Source organism: Carlito syrichta, unplaced genomic scaffold (genome assembly GCF_000164805.1).
Source record: "Carlito syrichta isolate Samal-C Ts95f unplaced genomic scaffold, Tarsius_syrichta-2.0.1 Scaffold305809, whole genome shotgun sequence".
Lineage (NCBI taxonomy): Eukaryota > Metazoa > Chordata > Mammalia > Primates > Tarsiidae > Carlito > Carlito syrichta.
In genome coordinates this window covers 541,557-558,503 of record NW_007249905.1, presented here as the reverse complement: position 1 = coordinate 558,503, position 16,947 = coordinate 541,557, and the positions used below count along the sequence as shown (strand labels likewise).

General features: G+C 38.7%; 1 protein-coding gene across 3 annotated transcripts in view; it reads left to right on the top strand.

Annotated features, from left to right (window-relative positions):
• ADGRB3 (adhesion G protein-coupled receptor B3) overlaps window positions 1–16,947 on the top strand; it is a 731,019-nt gene that overhangs the window by 308,019 nt on the left and 406,053 nt on the right. For all 3 annotated transcript variants that reach the window (XM_008062740.2, XM_008062741.2, XM_008062739.2), the window contains 2 exons: window positions 6,245–6,409; window positions 6,833–6,997. In XM_008062740.2, coding sequence (XP_008060931.1) covers window positions 6,245–6,409; window positions 6,833–6,997 — 330 coding nt within the window. The remainder of the gene's footprint in view (window positions 1–6,244; window positions 6,410–6,832; window positions 6,998–16,947) is intronic.

Sequence of the window (16,947 nt, the reverse complement as noted above, 5' to 3'; positions counted from 1 at the left end):
TCTAAACTCTCTAACTTTGTCATCATTAAATGAAACAGCTTCAAAACCAGAAGCCAGAGTTTTTCCCCCTCTGACTGCACCTTACATTTGACTTAACAGCAATATTCAACCCAGAACAGTTGCTGATGCTGAAATGATAGTTTCATTATCCAAAATATTCACAAATGTATGGAGTGGTACATAGTCTAATTTGTGGCCATTGTTATTTAATCTATCCTAGATTGTCAACAGTTATTGATCAAATTGTAAAAATAGACTGATAAAATATTTTATTAAAATTTGTCTTTGAGTTTAATTTGGCCCCAGTACAAAAGAAGACAGTTTTTTTCTTCTAGATGAGCACAATTGCAGCTTCTCAGGAGAAAGTTCATATAACAAAGAAAACCCAAGAAATCTAGCGATTTAGTGTTTGCATTTTAACTCTTCTGATTTTAGAAAATCTGGTAATGTGTCACTTTGCTGAAGGGAAACTTTAATTGTCCTCAGTGTGACACTGGACTATGAGGAAGCACACTGCCTGATGGGAAGGCAGACTGATCTCTCAGCATTCTCCCAGCTCACAACACAGATTTTTTGTCCTGATTCCTGTCACCTTTGTTGAATGACTCATAAAGTAATAGGAATTTGAGGTTTTTTAATGCAAAACAAACATTAAAAGAAAGAAATCCAACTGCACGTGCTTATAATGGTAATGAAGATAAATTGAAAAGACCCAAGAACGTGTTAATTATGATCTGGCTACATAGTGTAGAAGAAACTCTGCAATCTAGTGCAGTTAAATGGTGTTCATGAATTAAAAAAAAAAAAAAAAAAAGAGGGGGCTCACATTTCAAATAAATTTGAGAGGCAAAGTTTTCAAATGTTCAAGTGTATTTCAGGCAGTCCTCCCTGCCCTAGGTCTAAAACAGCATTCCAAATTCAACACCATAAGGATAGATTGATAGTTGATTTTGGGGCTGCACACACCTTGGTTTATTTGAACACTAGTCTAACCCAGTTCAATAAAAGGATCTGCCCTCTGTCTATTTGATTAAGGCAAAAACTTAAAGTTGCCTCGATTCTCTATTTTTCTACACCCTACCACAAACTTGCCAGCTCCACATTCGGAAAGTACAGCAAACATATCCACTTCTTATGCCCACTGATGCTGCCATATCCATTGACCACCAGTTCTGTCCAGACACTAGCAGAGACTCCTAATGTCTCCCAGTGCCCATTCTTGTCCCCATAGTGTCCATTCTAAATACAACAGCAACATTAAGCTTTAAGCTATGAATGACATTTTATCACTTCCCTGCATTTGCATCCTCACACAGCTCTGCGTCTTCCCTAGTCCCTGGCCTGTGGGGCCCATGAGGTCTGGCTTCTGTATACCTTCTGCCCCATTTTCTGCTGTTCTTCCTCTCCATGACCCCACAAGGTCCAGCCTTCTCTCTGATCCTGAGCACACAAAGCTCCTTGACCCCGTGCACTTGAGTAGAGCCTTCCATAGATCTTCCTGTGACAGACTCCTTCCAGTGATTCAGATGTAGCTCTAACAGCATCTCTCAGAAAGGCATGACTGACCCTTGCTATAGCACTGGTCTTTGTAACACCTTAAGCCCAAATGACCTTGCTGATTTGTGTGATTACTTGTTTGTCACGTGTCTCCACCATGACTTGATGTGACTTGTCATGTGTCCATCTGTCCCCATGTTCTGGCTGCACAATGCCAGGCAAAGACTCAACTTACCTGAAAAGCCTTTACCTGTGTGTCTAGGAGACTTGAGGGGTTGTGGAGGCTTTCCACCTTCCTACCTTAGAAGGGGACTCTGTTCTGACAAAGTGCCAAGATGGTGAATAAGCGTTCGATAGAAACACAGTATGCTGCTGGGCTCAGTGGCTCAGCCTGTAATCCTGCGCCTTTGGGAGGCTGAGGAGAGTGGATTGCCTGAGCCTGCGGGTTCGAGACCCACCTGGGCAACTTGGTGAGACTTCATCTCTACAAAAAATCAAAAAAAAATTAGCCGGGTGTGGTAGCGCGCCTGTAGTTCCAGCTACTTGGAAGGCTGAGGCGGAAGGATTGCCAGAAGCCCAGCAGGTCGAGGCTGCAGTGGTCGGGAGAGGCCACTGCACTCCAGTCTGGGCGACAGAGTGAGACTCCAACTCAACAAAATGAAACAAAACAAACAAAAAAGAAACACAGTGTGCTTCTTGCGGAATTTTCAAATTTATAACCTTGTAGTGACCCTGAGAGGTCCCTCTTGCAAATGTCAGCTGTGCATGAGACGGGCGTTGGGTAGAAAGGGGCATTGATGTCTCCACTGCCTTGTTGCTAAACAGGAGACAAGCCACATGTGCCCACAGGGTTGAAAGGGACAGTGTCCTTACCCCTTCCACTCCCAGTTAAGCATCAGGTGAGAAGAAAAACTCTGTCTCTTCCTTCAGGAGAATCCAGATGAGTGGTTATAAAAAATAGAGATTTATATTATAATAATTTTTAAAATTTCTCAGCACTGATCCCTGAAAGATAATGCACATATTCTATTTGGAAATGTTTAAGTGTTCAAAACAAAACTCTTAATTTGCACCTTCCCAACTTCTCCATTCTACATTTTTTTTCTCATTCAGTAAAATGATACTACTGTTTCCTGAAATTGTCTTTCGGCTAAGGTCCCTAAAAAGGACACAATATTTAATAATTTTTTTTTTTAGGACATCAAACTGAAAAAAAAATTTTTTTAAAAACTAAGAGTAAAACAATGTCTCACATTTGTCATATATAAATATATTTATAAATATATATGTATACACATGCACATATTCTGTTTTCTAGTCCTTTAAGTTAAATTCATATGTCCCTTTTCTTTCTGACTTCTCAAGGCTCTGTTTTCTCGGTAACTTATACTTGACACACTAAAGAAATGTGGTCTTTATCTCCTTTTTAATGTCCAATGAATTACATTGTCAAGTCAATTCTTTCATAACAGTGCAGCTAATGTTTAAAAGAAGGTTCTTTCAGTTCTTAATGTAAAAGACCACAGTAAAATATGCCCACTTGATACCTCTTCAATTTCATTCTGTGTATCACTGACTTTGTACACAAAACTGTTTACATCTAAAATGCTTGTTTAGTTGATGTTTATGGTTGTGTTGAACTTCAAATTTTCCTTCAAATTTCTAATGTTAATTCGTTCTTAAATTTTAGCCAAAACATAGAATATTTATATTGCCAGAACCAAGTGAACAACTAATATGACAAATATATTAATTTAAAGTCCTCAAATTTATTTAGCTTATGCAATAAAAGCTTGATGAGCAAAACCCTTCACAAATATTCTCATTTTTCCTTATACCTTTGAGTAAGGTTTTTTCCTCATTCCACATAGAAAATACAAGCTCCTGCCTAATTATCTTTTCTGCAATTTCTACATGACTTGCTTGTTCTAGAATTCATATCCTTTTAAACTAGAAAGACTTATCCATTTTTTTGCCAGTGAGTGTGTAACTACTGCATTCATAATAAATCATACTCAAAATTCACCTCAAACCAGAATACTTAAGGATATCAAAATCTCTTCTTTCCAGTCATTTGGCACTAAGATAGGGTTGGCATCACCTCATTTGCCTTTGTCAATATGTTGCTTTCTGAATGTTCTCAATAATGTCCTTACTGTACATTCTTTAGCCAAATAGATTGTAAGGTGCAGGGCATGAATCTTTTTTTTATAAACCTTTCTCAGAATGCTTAGGAGAGTGAGGGCTCATAATCAAGTTCAATGCATGTTATCTTTGAAAAGCAAAATACTGAAATGAAAAACACACTCATCCTTAAAGTCAAAATAGAGAAGAAATAGGTAATTTATAAAGTTCATTTGTTTTTGTTTTCCTCTGAAAAATAGACTACATAGCCAGTAAGATTGTATCAAATACCTTGAGTAAAGTGTGATGCTAAAATTACATGAAAGGAATGATTAAATTGGCATTTGTGTTTTTGAATCTCACAAAGGGTTTACTAAGTACAGCTAGATACCTATTAAGCAACCTTCATTTTAATAGTACATGTAAGACTTGAACTTAGGTTGAAAGCCTGTATTCTGCCAGGCTTTCCAGTTTGCTTGGATGGATTTTCACAGCAACATTTGCTTATGTCGGAACTTTGGGTTTGTGATGAGTTCTCTTTCACCTGTGATCAAATTGACCAAGAACCATAGAATGATATTGGAAAAAGTAGACAGCCATATATTAGTGCATCTTTTCCATTTATTTATGGTTTGTGCACTCTAATATGGAAAGCACTTCTGGTTGACTACTTGTTTCTATTGTGTGGTGTATGGGATTATGGCTTTGTCTGTGCTATCTCCTTTGTCTAAATTATCCAAATCTCAGCATTCCAAGTCTAATATAATTACTCCCCCAGTAGATGTGATCTGTTCTCTGAAAGCAAAACACTGCATGTATCATGTTAAGATGTTGTTTTCACCCTTTTATTTACTAATTTGCATGAATATTGTCCTAAATTATAAGATTTTTGAGATGGAAATTTATATTCTTTTATTTTCTGTCTATAGTTAATACCTATCACAGTGCCTGATAACTTATAAAGTCTCAAAAAGTATTTAAATGAGTGAATGAATAAATAAACGAATCCTAATTTGAATCTCCCAAAGACAAGTCAAGTTCCACAATCTGTATTTAATTTCAGTCATCAGACACCAGACATCTGGACATCACCTAGATCATGTCTCTTCTTCAGCTATGGGCCCCTCCTGCAGGAGTTCCTATTATCACCCTTCCTAGTGGTGCTCTGCTCTCTGAAGAAAGGGCATCAGCACTGCTTTGTCAGTTCAGCTCAGGCCCTCCCCAACTTCTGTTACTCTCTCTCTCCGAGATGAACTAGATCTAATCTTAGAATATTCATTTAAATCTGGGAATAATACCCCAAATCCTAAACAAAGTTGATGAAGGTCTGCAAAACCTGGCCTCTGTCTTTCTTTTTACCAACCTCATTGGCTGCCTCTCTCAGCCCAGCTCTCTAGATTGTGCTCACAATGGACTTCATCCAACTGCTGGCAATGCCTTTTTTTTTGGACAAAGACCTTTGTATGAGGGGGAGCCTCCCCCCCAAATTATTTTTGATAGGCAGGCCCCTTGTACAGGCTTCCCTTACTAGGTAAGAAGAAACTCACTAGCATCAGTGTACCAGCTAGCATTGTTGTGAGAGGCTGCATTTAGCTTTAGTGAATACTTTTTGGAGATTCTTTCAACATGTTTGCCCATTTCATGATGGGTGATTTTTGAGTGCACCTGCCCACACCTAACTGAGTGTCAATAGATTTTTACTAAAAAGGAATGACCCCTGTGCTCCACCCTCCCTATTCACCTGATCTTACCCTGAGCAACTTTTTTTGTTTCCCCGGATGAAAAAAGTCCTCAAAGGGAAACGATTTGCTGATGTGGAAAAGGTGAAACAAAAACCAGCAAAAGCACTAAAAGGCATCAAAATTGACAAGATCAAAAACTGTTTAGAGCAGTGGAAAAAGCATCTTGATAGGTGTATTGCATCAAACAGAGTACTTTGAAGATGACTGAAGTTTAAACATGTAACAATATATAATTTTTTATAAATAAATTCTGGGTTGGGGGGGCTCCCCCCTCATATATCCCTCTGTGTGGAATGTTCCTTTCTCTTAAGTATTTTCTCGTTATCCTTCAAGTCTTGCCTGAAATCTCAATCTCAAATTGTCAGGGAAGACTACCTGGACCCTCTGAACTCTCATCTCACAGTGTCCTGAAGTATCCTTCGCAACTCTGCCATATCATTGATTTATTTAGCATGTAATTTTTGGTTATTTCTAGCATTTCCTTCTCTAGTATGAACTCTATAAGGTATTGTTCAGTATTTATTTTGTCTACTGCTCTCTGCACCCATCTCCTAGCCCAATGCCTGGCATTTTTGAGAGAGCAATAAATATTTTTTGAGTAAATGAATAAATCAAGACAGACACTGGATACATGAAAGGAAACAGAAGGGGGAAAATAAGGCAATAATGGTTTGGGGAGTAATAATAAAATCTCACACCAGTGGGACCTTCCGTTATGTTCACTGAGAACCCATGAATTGGGATCTGCCTCCAAGGGCAATGTTACCATTTTGTGCAGCCTCCCCTGTTGGAACCTCTTCTCAGACTGTCTCTCTCTCTCTCTCTCTCTCTCTCTCTCTCTCTCTCTCTCTCTCTCTCTCTGTGTGTGTGTGTGTTGGCAGTTGATGGTCAATGGCAGGAGTGGAGTCCGTGGAGCCAGTGCTCAGTAACATGCTCGAATGGGACACAGCAGAGGAGCCGACAGTGCACGGCGGCTGCCCACGGGGGCTCCGAGTGCAGGGGGCCATGGGCAGAGAGCAGAGAGTGCTCCAACCCTGAGTGTACAGGTAAGGCCCAGCCATGCACTTAAGGGACACTTACTGTTTATGAAACATGGCAGAGACATGCCTGAAAGCCATGGAATGCTAAGATGATAATGACCTATTTCTCATAGATGAAGCCAGTTGTACCAGAGCTTATTTGACTGTATGCCATGTTAATAAGACATACAATTTGGGAGAATCTGAGATGACGGGCCAGTGCAGGTGATAAAACACACACTTTTTACATGGTTGATGTCCATTTAAGGACTCTCACACACTTACATCAATTCTGTTCATTCCAGCACTCTGTATTTCACCAGGAACTTCAATATTTGAATGAAATTGATTCATGGTGGTGGACTAATAAAAATAGAAGGAACAGTGGCATCCTCAGATTTTAAAATTCCTGGTGAATGAGTGTTATTGACCGTGACACGTTTCTTTCAGCCAATGGTCAGTGGAACCAGTGGGGTCACTGGAGCGGCTGTTCCAAGTCCTGTGATGGCGGCTGGGAGAGGAGGATTCGGACTTGCCAGGGAGCAGCGATCACGGGGCAGCAATGCGAGGGGACAGGCGAGGAAGTGAGGAGATGCAGCGAGCAGCGGTGCCCTGGTGAGAATTGACCAAACCTTCCCAATGCAAAAAAGGCAGCCTGAAAAAGTGATCAAAAGTGCTGTTATTCACTGGGGACAGCGCTTCCTCCATGGAAGGGTTGCTAGGGATAAGGGGCAGTTTACTAGTTTCTATACTATTCGTGCACCCTCTATTTGCATGTCATAGAATAGCTCCATAGGACTGTAGGTTATTTGTTGTAAAATGACATTGAAAAATATGATGATACAAAGGTACTTCACTGGATATAGGTATAAAGGTATAGGATAAAGGTATGAGGCTGGATATAGTTTGAATTAGTTAAGGGTAGTGGGGTTTTTTTCAATATTTTATGGAATATTTGTTTGCTGAGAATACAAAACAAGTTGCCTTAGATTATATATGCTAGAAGTAGAAAGATGTGTTAAATGTTAAGGGGGAAGATTAGGAGATGCTGTTGATATCCAGATGCTTCTAAGTTCTGGTGTTAATGACTGTCACCCTCATATGCCACCCAGGGTATTGCTCCATCTACCTGCCTTGGCCCTGTTTTTCACTGTAAAAGGAAATTCCCATGAAAAATACGTTTTAAAATGGAAGCCAAGGTCTTAATTACTAATGAAGTCATGTAAGCGCTGCTATCAAAGATTTTTACATAGAACTATAGGAAAAAATGAGAGGTCAGAAATTGGCCAAATTACAGAGTTGGTATTTTAAAAGATCATTTAGAATGACTCCTTGCTAATCTTGCACATATTCCATTGAAATATTATTGACACATTGAGGACTGGAGTATACAGCAAAAATCAGGATTTTAGGATCATATCATAGGGAAAAAATATATAAGCATACTAAAGAGGTGGTAGAATGGAATTTTAAAACTTCCCAGCGTGGTATAGAGGAAAGTGCTGAATGTATATCATTTGAAGACCCTCTTGGAGACCTGGGCTGGTGAGCTTGTGAGTGAGCTTGCTGCTCTCTCCTGGTATCTGGTTTCTGGAGGTAGTTGAGTGCAGCTGGTTGCAGGGTGTTTAAGGTTAAGGTTCTTCTTAGTTCAGAAAACCATGGAGTTCTGTCTCTGTCTACCATGTGGCTTCACTTCTGAAAAAAAACACGGTATTCTAAGAGATATCCAGGAGTCCAAGCTTTGTATTTTTCCATAGTTAGAATTCTAAAGACTTCTCACAGTTCAGCACTAAGAATACCAACAAAACTGGACTTTAGGAGTCACCTGTCAGTAAGGTTTTTAGAGCTAAAATTAGTTCTGTTCATTCTTATAACCATATGAATTTAATATGATTAAGATATAGCCAGCATGTGAAATTTTAAGTGGAGGGGGATCTATGGATTACCACAGTGACATTTTTCCCATGCTGCATAAGAAATAAGAAACATTAAACAAAAACATTTATTTTTCCCAGTGAAAAATTTCATTAGAATGACAAGCTTGATTAAATAAACCTTTTTAATATTTGAGGCTATCCAAACCATTCTCAGCATACCAAGGTTCTGCTTTTCATCTACATATATAGAAGTAAGACAGCACTGCTGCAATCAGATTTACAAAGATTGCCACCTGCTGTTTGGAAAACATTTTACAAATCTAGCTTTGAAAAAGATAGTGTACCTTATTTGGTAGCTTTATTTGCTGACTTTCATGCATTAAGGCAGGTTGAAAAATTATCATGTAAGACTGAAAAAAAGAGTCTGATGTTACACTATACATTTTGCTATTATTAACATTTTCATTTTACTCTTTTTAATTGTATTACCTGGAAAGAACCATAAATTGCTTACAAGCATATAGATATCATTTTTATAATTAAAATGAATTGTGAATCAGCTAACACAGGAGGATTATATATCTATATGTATGCCAAGCTTTTGATTATATCCTAATCTGGCAATTTATATAAACAAAAATTGCATTTCTCATCAAAAATTTTAAGTGACTATTAATTTCAAAAATACCTCTGCCTCTCTAGAGTATTGATTTTTTTAATAGAAATAAAGAGAGACATGTTTGCCTTTAACTTTTAATATGCAGCAATATTATCCTCAAATATTTTATTGAAAGCTGGATTTATAGATAACTCAGTTTTCCATAGTGGACCTGACTTCTTTTGGACTTATTGGATTTATATTGGTGCTCCAGTTCTGCTCAATTTTCTCTAGGTTGTCAATATGTATTAGTTTTGTGAGTAGGAGTATAGTGTTCCTCACTTCAGCCATTGTATTGCTTCACATTTACATATTGATAATGTAAGTTGAGAAAACTTTCAGGTTACCATAGTATTTACTAAGATTTTTTTCTCTTTTTGTCAATAACAGTCTCAACAAATTTTTAATATGTTTTTTTCTAGTATTATCTTTAGTAGTGCTTACTTTTTCTTCAGATTTCTAGAAATGGTTGTTATTTATTTTTATGCATCACTTAATTTGGATGCAAAACAAATTAATCAAATTTGTCAAGAAACCTTCTGTTGTCAGGAAGGAGAAATGTAATATACGCACATCTTTGTCTAGATAATTAATGAAAATAATGATTAATCATCTGGATTTAATCAAAAGCTGTTATGCTATCTACTAAAAATGTAAAATAAAAGTATGTTTCCATCAAGATTAGGATATTTATTTATTGGCAAATAGATTAAAATATTTAAAAATAACATCATTCACCACAAATAATATATTTCTTTTTTTCTCCATAAAGAAATGTGTATGAGCCGGGCTCGGTGGCTCAGCCTGTAATCCCGTGCCTTTGGGAGACTGAGTTGAGTGGATTGCCTGAGCCCGCGGGTTCGAGACCCGCCTGGGCAGCGAGACCTCATCTCTACAATAAATGAAAAAATCAGCTGGGCGTGGTAGCGCATGCCTGTAATTCCGGCTACTTGGAAGGCTGAGGCGGAAAGATCGCCGGAGCCCAGCAGGCGAGACTGCGGTGGCCGGGAGCGGCCACTGCACTCCAGTCTGGGCGACAGAGTGAGACTCCAACTCAAAAACAACAACAACAACAACAACAACAACAAAAAGAAATGTGTATGAGTGAAAAAAAATCATTTTAAAAAACAGTGCTAGTTGGGAAATAGAATGGCCACAGAGGAGATAATTAAGTGGCTCAATTTTTAAACTGGTCAAACTCACCAAATAATGATCTCGTTTATCTCAGTCTCATTAGATACCCTCAGGCTTTGAGGTTATTAAAATGGAAGGATGGTAATAGCTGTCCCTCTGATTTTATGTTGCTACAATGTGAAACATAATATTTCTAAAGTTTCCCCCCCAATATTTCCCTGGATAATATTATTCAGAAAGCAAATGCTACTGCTATTGTCCTAAGTAACTTTCTGGCCTCCAGGGGACCGCCTTTCTCTGTTTCCAGGAGATGGGCTGCCTATTTCTGTAGCTGCAATTCTAAGATCCATTACTCTTTAGTCACCAGATGCTGAGTTGGAACCTTTCGTTTACAAGTCAAGATTACACTTAATCTATACGTAGCATTTCCTTTCTGGAACCACAGTTGCTTTGTCTACAAATGGTGAATGAAGCCTGAATGTGTTGGAAAAAAATGTGTGCTGTAGGACAGCCACATCATAAGTGTATGCAGCATTGGTGACTTAAATCGGAGATGCAGAAATTGTTGTGATATTTATCTGCAAATACTCCCACCAAGGGAAGGCAAGAGTGGTGGTGGTGATGCAAAGCTTGTCTTGAACACTGCAAAACATTTGTATTGGAAGGTGGTGGCCTGTAACACAGTGAATATGAGCCCATCCCAGGAAGAATGTCATTCTGGAGGTGACTGTCCCTTCTCTCTTTAGATCTCTACATCAGGATGATGTCTTCTCTGGAGATCAAGGGGCTCTTCATTTCATTTCTGAGTAATTTTCTTTTGACTTAGATTCAGTAGGAAGAGAGAATCACAATGCTTGCTTACTTTGCACCACTGTCTTCCTTGAGTACCTTCCTCATTGTCCAAAGCAATGCTTCTCAAACCTCAGGGGTCATTGGGCTCACCCAGAGCTTACCGCAACAACGATGCTGGACCCAGCCGTCCTGACTCAGCAGGTCCAGTGTGGTTCTGAGGGTGTGCATTTCTCACCAGCGCTCCAGGGATGCTGGTCTGCAGAGCATCCTTTGCATTGCACTGGCCTGTTACTACTACTACTGATAATAATAACATAACAATAATAAGGTGATAAATTAACACAAAAGTGGAATACAGTCTCTTGCCTCTGTTCCATTGGTGGAAGTTGGACTATGCCCTCTGTAAGGTTGCAAAATTTTAATTTATTTGTGCTTGTTCATAAATGATGAGGGATTGTTTCTGGACTTGGCTGATGATGAAAAGGCAATCCATGCCAAATGTCTCTAGCCAATTTATGGGCAGTCAAAATAAGATCTGTTTACAGCAGACGTTTAAAGAGAAGCAGGGCTTTTACTAGTTGTGCACAAAGAAATGGTTTATCATTATCCAACTCTCAGCTCTCTAATATCCATTTTTTCCTGTTCCACAGAGAGTATCAGACACAACTTGGGTATCATTTGAGCAAGTTTGATATAAAACGAGGCACTGCCGGGAAACAGATCTTCTATAGTCCTGATCTTACCATCCCAGCAACTCCCTTCCTGAGCAGGAGTCCATTTTCACTGCCCCTAATCCTTCAAGGGTTTTAGCTACCACTTACACATGCAGGTATATACTATTTGGTGGAGTGGTGTCAGGGAGGAAGATGAAGTTTTAGCTCACTTTGATTTGCTTTCTCCTCAGGTCCAGTTAGTAGAATGATGAGTTAATCACTGTGGGTACAAATATTTTTTCTTTGTTAGAGGCAAGTTTAGTAAGTCAGACCCTTTGATTGTTGAACTGCTACATTTTAAGGCCTGATGTAATCATTATTAGAAATCCAAATATGTCCATGTAAAATTCACATTTCTTTTCTAAAGAGAAAACATTCACACTATTTTATAATGAAGATTTGCATAGAAGGTAGCACCTGTTTCACCTTTTTTATTCCAAACCACAAGGATTTGTTCATCACAAATAGTATTTTTAGAAGTTCCTATTCCAGCTGGGTTCGGTGGCTCAGCCTTTAATCCCAGCACTTTGGGAAGCTGAGGAGAATGGATTGCCTGAGCCCACAGGTTCGAGACCAGCCCGGGCAACTTGGTGAGACCATGTCTCTACAATAAATAAAAAATTAGTTGGGTGTGGTAGTGCGCTCCTGTAGTTCTGGCTACTTGGAAGGCTGAAGCAGAAGGATGGCTGGAGCCCAGCAGGTCAACGCTGGGGTGGCTGTGAGTGTGCCACTGCACTCTAACCTAGCCTGGGCAAGGGAGTGAGACTCCAACTCAAAAAAAAAAAAGTTTCTATTCCATTAGAATTTCTATTATTTTCTGCTATCAGATGTAATCAGAATACCCTATAAGGAATTATATTATTATTGGTTAAATTCTTCACAAGGTTAGAGAAAGGGTTTTCACTGAATGTTTTAGGACTTAGCAAATAATGTCACATTTGTGTGTTCACACCAGTTGTTCACCTAAAACCAACCACTGAGTTTAATGTTGACAGTGGGTGGCACTAGGTATTGACTTCTTTCATCTGAATTTCTATTTATTCTTGCCAAGTCGTCTCAGATAAATTCTAGAAAACCAAGGAAATAGATTAGAGCTTGAAGACAGCCCATAGATGGGAGAGACTACTTCTTGCTTAATATCTCAAATAGCATCCAATCTTCTCAAAAACCATGAGTTTTATTACCTATTCTAGTTTACAGCTCTGTAACAATTCTGCTGAAATTTCTGGGCAGAATTAAGGAGGAACAACTGTGATCTAACAGAACCAATGTATATACTAGATATAGTACTGCTGTGTATACAGTATATATACCAGATGTCTGTTATTCAATGCTGTTGCTATGGAGATAATTATAATCATAATTCATCTTATCAGATTGCTCTTCAGATAAAACCTTAAGAAAACTGTCACAGTTTGTGCCACAGCAAAAACTTAAAAGCAATTTGCTGCAATCTTGACTTACCCTGCCCTTCCCAATTTAGAAATATTTGGTAAAATGCTGATCATTCTCAAATTTAAAAGAAACTTCAAGTAGCACTTTTTACTATTTGTTTACTTCTTTCTTTCATCCCGCATTATTTTTACAGTAAAAATAAATGTTAGGGACCATTCAACAACTATTTTAAATTAAGAGAATTAAAATTAACTTTATGAATGGGTACATTAATTTGTAAAACTCCTGTTTTTAGCTTAATGTTTGCCAAGACACTAAACCACTAAACCTGAATATTAGTTTGTAACTATTCTCATCCCAGTTTATTACTCCCTCCTTGTGCCGCCAGACATTTGAGGGACCCTAAGATTTCTGCTCCCATAAGCAGGCTTCTCTTTGGTGGCTCTGTCTTGCTCATCAACGATCAACTCTGTGAGGAATACCCCCAAATCTATATATTTATGCCTAATATCTCACAGATACCTGATATACTTGAGCAGCCTGAGTCTCAATTCAGACTCCAGGTGAGAAGAATGTTTCTCTCTGAGCACCAAATCCTCAGTGTCATCGGAGCGCTTCCTCATTCCAGCAATGCCATTCCTAGTGATGCAGTCCACTTTCATTGAACTCCTTCCTCAGTATCCCTGCTTCCATCTTCCCCTGACACTAGTCACCTCCACTAGTCTTTCTGCAGTGCGGCAGAAAGAGCTGGAAATGTGGGGTCCACCCAAGTACAGATTCGGGTCTCAGTATCCTCATATAGAATACGTGTTACAGGGGGGATTGTTTCGAGAATGAAACCATAAAATACTACAGCTTATTGGAATTATGAAAGGGCAGTTCCTGAGCTCTTTGTCTGTTATCCATATCAAATCTCTTCTACACGGCTTGATCTGGTCGTCCTCCCTTCTTCATGGCCATGATCTTGGGACTCACCTGCTCAAAAAGCTCATGTGGCATCCATGACTTGCCAAACCTAGTGCCTACAGGATGCCTGAGGGTCTAATGCTCCTGTCAGATTCACTAGCCTCCCAATGTTATCTCACTCTACTCACTTACATGTATTAATATCATATGTTTATTTGTATTTATATAATAGAGCCACACAGACCCAGCCTCTGGGTCCTGAATATGAGTGTACACATTCCCTCTTGCTGCTGGTGCTTGAGCTGCTTTTGACTTGGACTCCCCTACTGTCTCTGCCTCTCTTCTTCCCCTGTTGATATGGGAGTATGTGGAGAGCCCATCCATTCAAAGCTATCATTTCCCTGAATAATTATTCTTTTTCCCACTCTCATGAGTGTTGTTTCTTCTTTAAACTCCTATAAACTTGATTTGTGCTTCTCTGATTATATATCATTATTATTATATGATTATATCTGTTAGTTAGAATTCCAGCAAAGGTAGGTGAACTACGTATTTTTAGCTTCTTGAATCCTTTACTTTTCATCGAGCCTAGTTGAATGTAATAAGTCATTAGACACATGCCCTTCTTAACCTTTTTTTTTCCATATCATAAATGCTATCACTGAACCATGAAAACATTTGTATAAAAGCATGTGAATACAAAGTTTGCAATGACTGTGACATTAATGTCTTATATTTCATAAACTTCTCTTACTCTTTCAAAATTCTGTTCATTTATCAAGTGGACTAACTTATCGGGTAGACATTTTTATTATATATATGATTTTTATTGGCAATTATGATTTGTGGTATGATTCTTCTTTCTTTTGAAATAAGTAATGGAGATTTTAGTGATTGTAAAAATCTCCATGCCTCTATAACAATCTCTAAGTTATTCAGTTTCCTCAAATCTCAGCTCAGCTTATTCTTTGAGGCCAGAGCTCCTTGAGGTGCTTCCACAGTCCCTGGCTTAGAAGGATCCACCCTAGGTGTACCCAAATAGTGATTTCCAAGGTCTCAGACCAGCTGATTAGAAGAGAGGCCATGGGCAGTGGCCTCCAGTCCCAGCAGCCTCGTCACTCGCCCCAGTGTGTCACTATATGTGACCATTTTCTACACTTGCTGGTGCTGTGACCTGTTCCCGAGGTAATGTATAAACACAAGTAAATGCAATTTTCCAGAAAAATTTCAAGGATTCCCCAATATAAAACTTGGAATAACTGAAAGTTAGTAAATAGCCACCTGGAGTTATTCCTCAAAATTAAAATTAGCTATTTTATAAAATTGACATTGCTATCAGGTTGAAACTAGAGTGACCTTGTCTACTAAGTTGAAATATAGAATTAAACAACAAGAATACAGAATTTTCTTACAATTAGGGATAGGAACACTTTGCAGAACTGGTCCTTAAGCTGACAATCTGCAATATAGAGTGTTTGCTAATAAATATAAAGCTCGCAGTTTGCTGACTTCCAGACTTAAAAACAAAGTTTTCTAAATGTATAAATAACGTGTTTACCACCACACCAATAACAGAACTGTGTGCTCCCAGAAAATGTAAGATTCTCTGAGGATGGACTGAGCTGTCTGATGATCTGAGCTCCACTCTTCCGAGCTGAATAGCCTCAGGTAGAGTCTTCTCTGTCTTGGCTTTCTCTGTTTAAAATGAGAATAACAATTCTATCAACTTTTATAAGGTTATTATGAGAATTAGGTGAAGTAAAATATGTAACACTTCACACTTCGAAGAGCAGCTCGTAGGGATATGTGAACCTTGCTGATATAATTGCATGTTGTTTCAGTTTGAGAAAGATGAAAATTATCTTCTATATGAAGAATGCTGTTATGAAGCACACTGCATAAACACTCTTTCTCCCTCAGACCTCAACAGCAGCAGGGATTCTTCACATGAGTAGGTTTCACCTTGGAAACAAGAGCTGAAGTCTTTGAGCAGAGACTACATCTGTCTTATTTACCTCTGCATCCTCCAGCACAGGGAATTCCCTACATTAAGAATTCATGAATTGCCAGCAAGTGAAATGAGAAATGCAGGGTCTCGAGTAGGACACGTTTTTCTTTCTGCGTGCCAGCTCTGCAGTTTAGAATCAATTTCTCTTTAATGCTGAAATTCTAGCATATGGGGTGAAAACTAATTTTCCACATCAAATTGATTTAAAACCTGTATAATTTCTGCTATTTTTAAGAGACAGAAAATCAGTTTGAATAGACAGATTAACAGCTAATCACTAGGTAATTGCTACCTTGTTTTAAGGGAGCATGCTAACGACATACTTGTGGCTTTGAGTACAGTGGTATCTTACAAATGGTTTGTTTTTTTTTTTTGTCTTGCACTGGTGATAGCAGGAAGATCTTCAGTTGATGAACAGAACTTGAATCCTTTTGGCTGTGGCTTAAAAAAAGAGTTCTTAATATTGCTGCACAATGATGTGTTTTTATTTTGAATTCAGAAAGTAGCCTAAGCTAATTATGTGTTTTTTAATTTACAAAATACACATAGGTAGCATTCAGCAGGAAAAAAAATGGACACAGTTCTCTGTCTCTAGCATGTTTCTTTGTTGTGCTTTGGTTCCACACATCAGTTAATTTTTTGGTAAGACCTGGATGTACTCAGATATCTCAACATTGATCTAGCATCCCCTCTCCCAAGCCATCTCCTCCTCCCAAGTTACAGTTCAAGGTATGGCATGCCCGACATTCTTCCTGGAAACCTGAGCTCCACCTTTTGCTTCTCTTTCATCTTTGCCTTTTACATCCAGCCGTGGAGCAGAGCCCATGCTACCTCCTGAAAAATAATTTCTGAATCCATTCACTTCCTATGACTCTTCGTCCCGACGCCAATGACATCACTCAGATTGTTGCAGCCCCTCTGTCTTTGGTCTCAATTTCCTACAATTTTTTCTCCAAGCTATAGAAATAGCTTTTAAAGTTAGGATAAATTTCCCTTGCCATAAAAATAACTTAAGCCGGGCTCGGTGGCTCAGCCTGTAATCCCGCGCCTTTGGGAGGCTGAGGTGAGTGGATTGCCTGAGC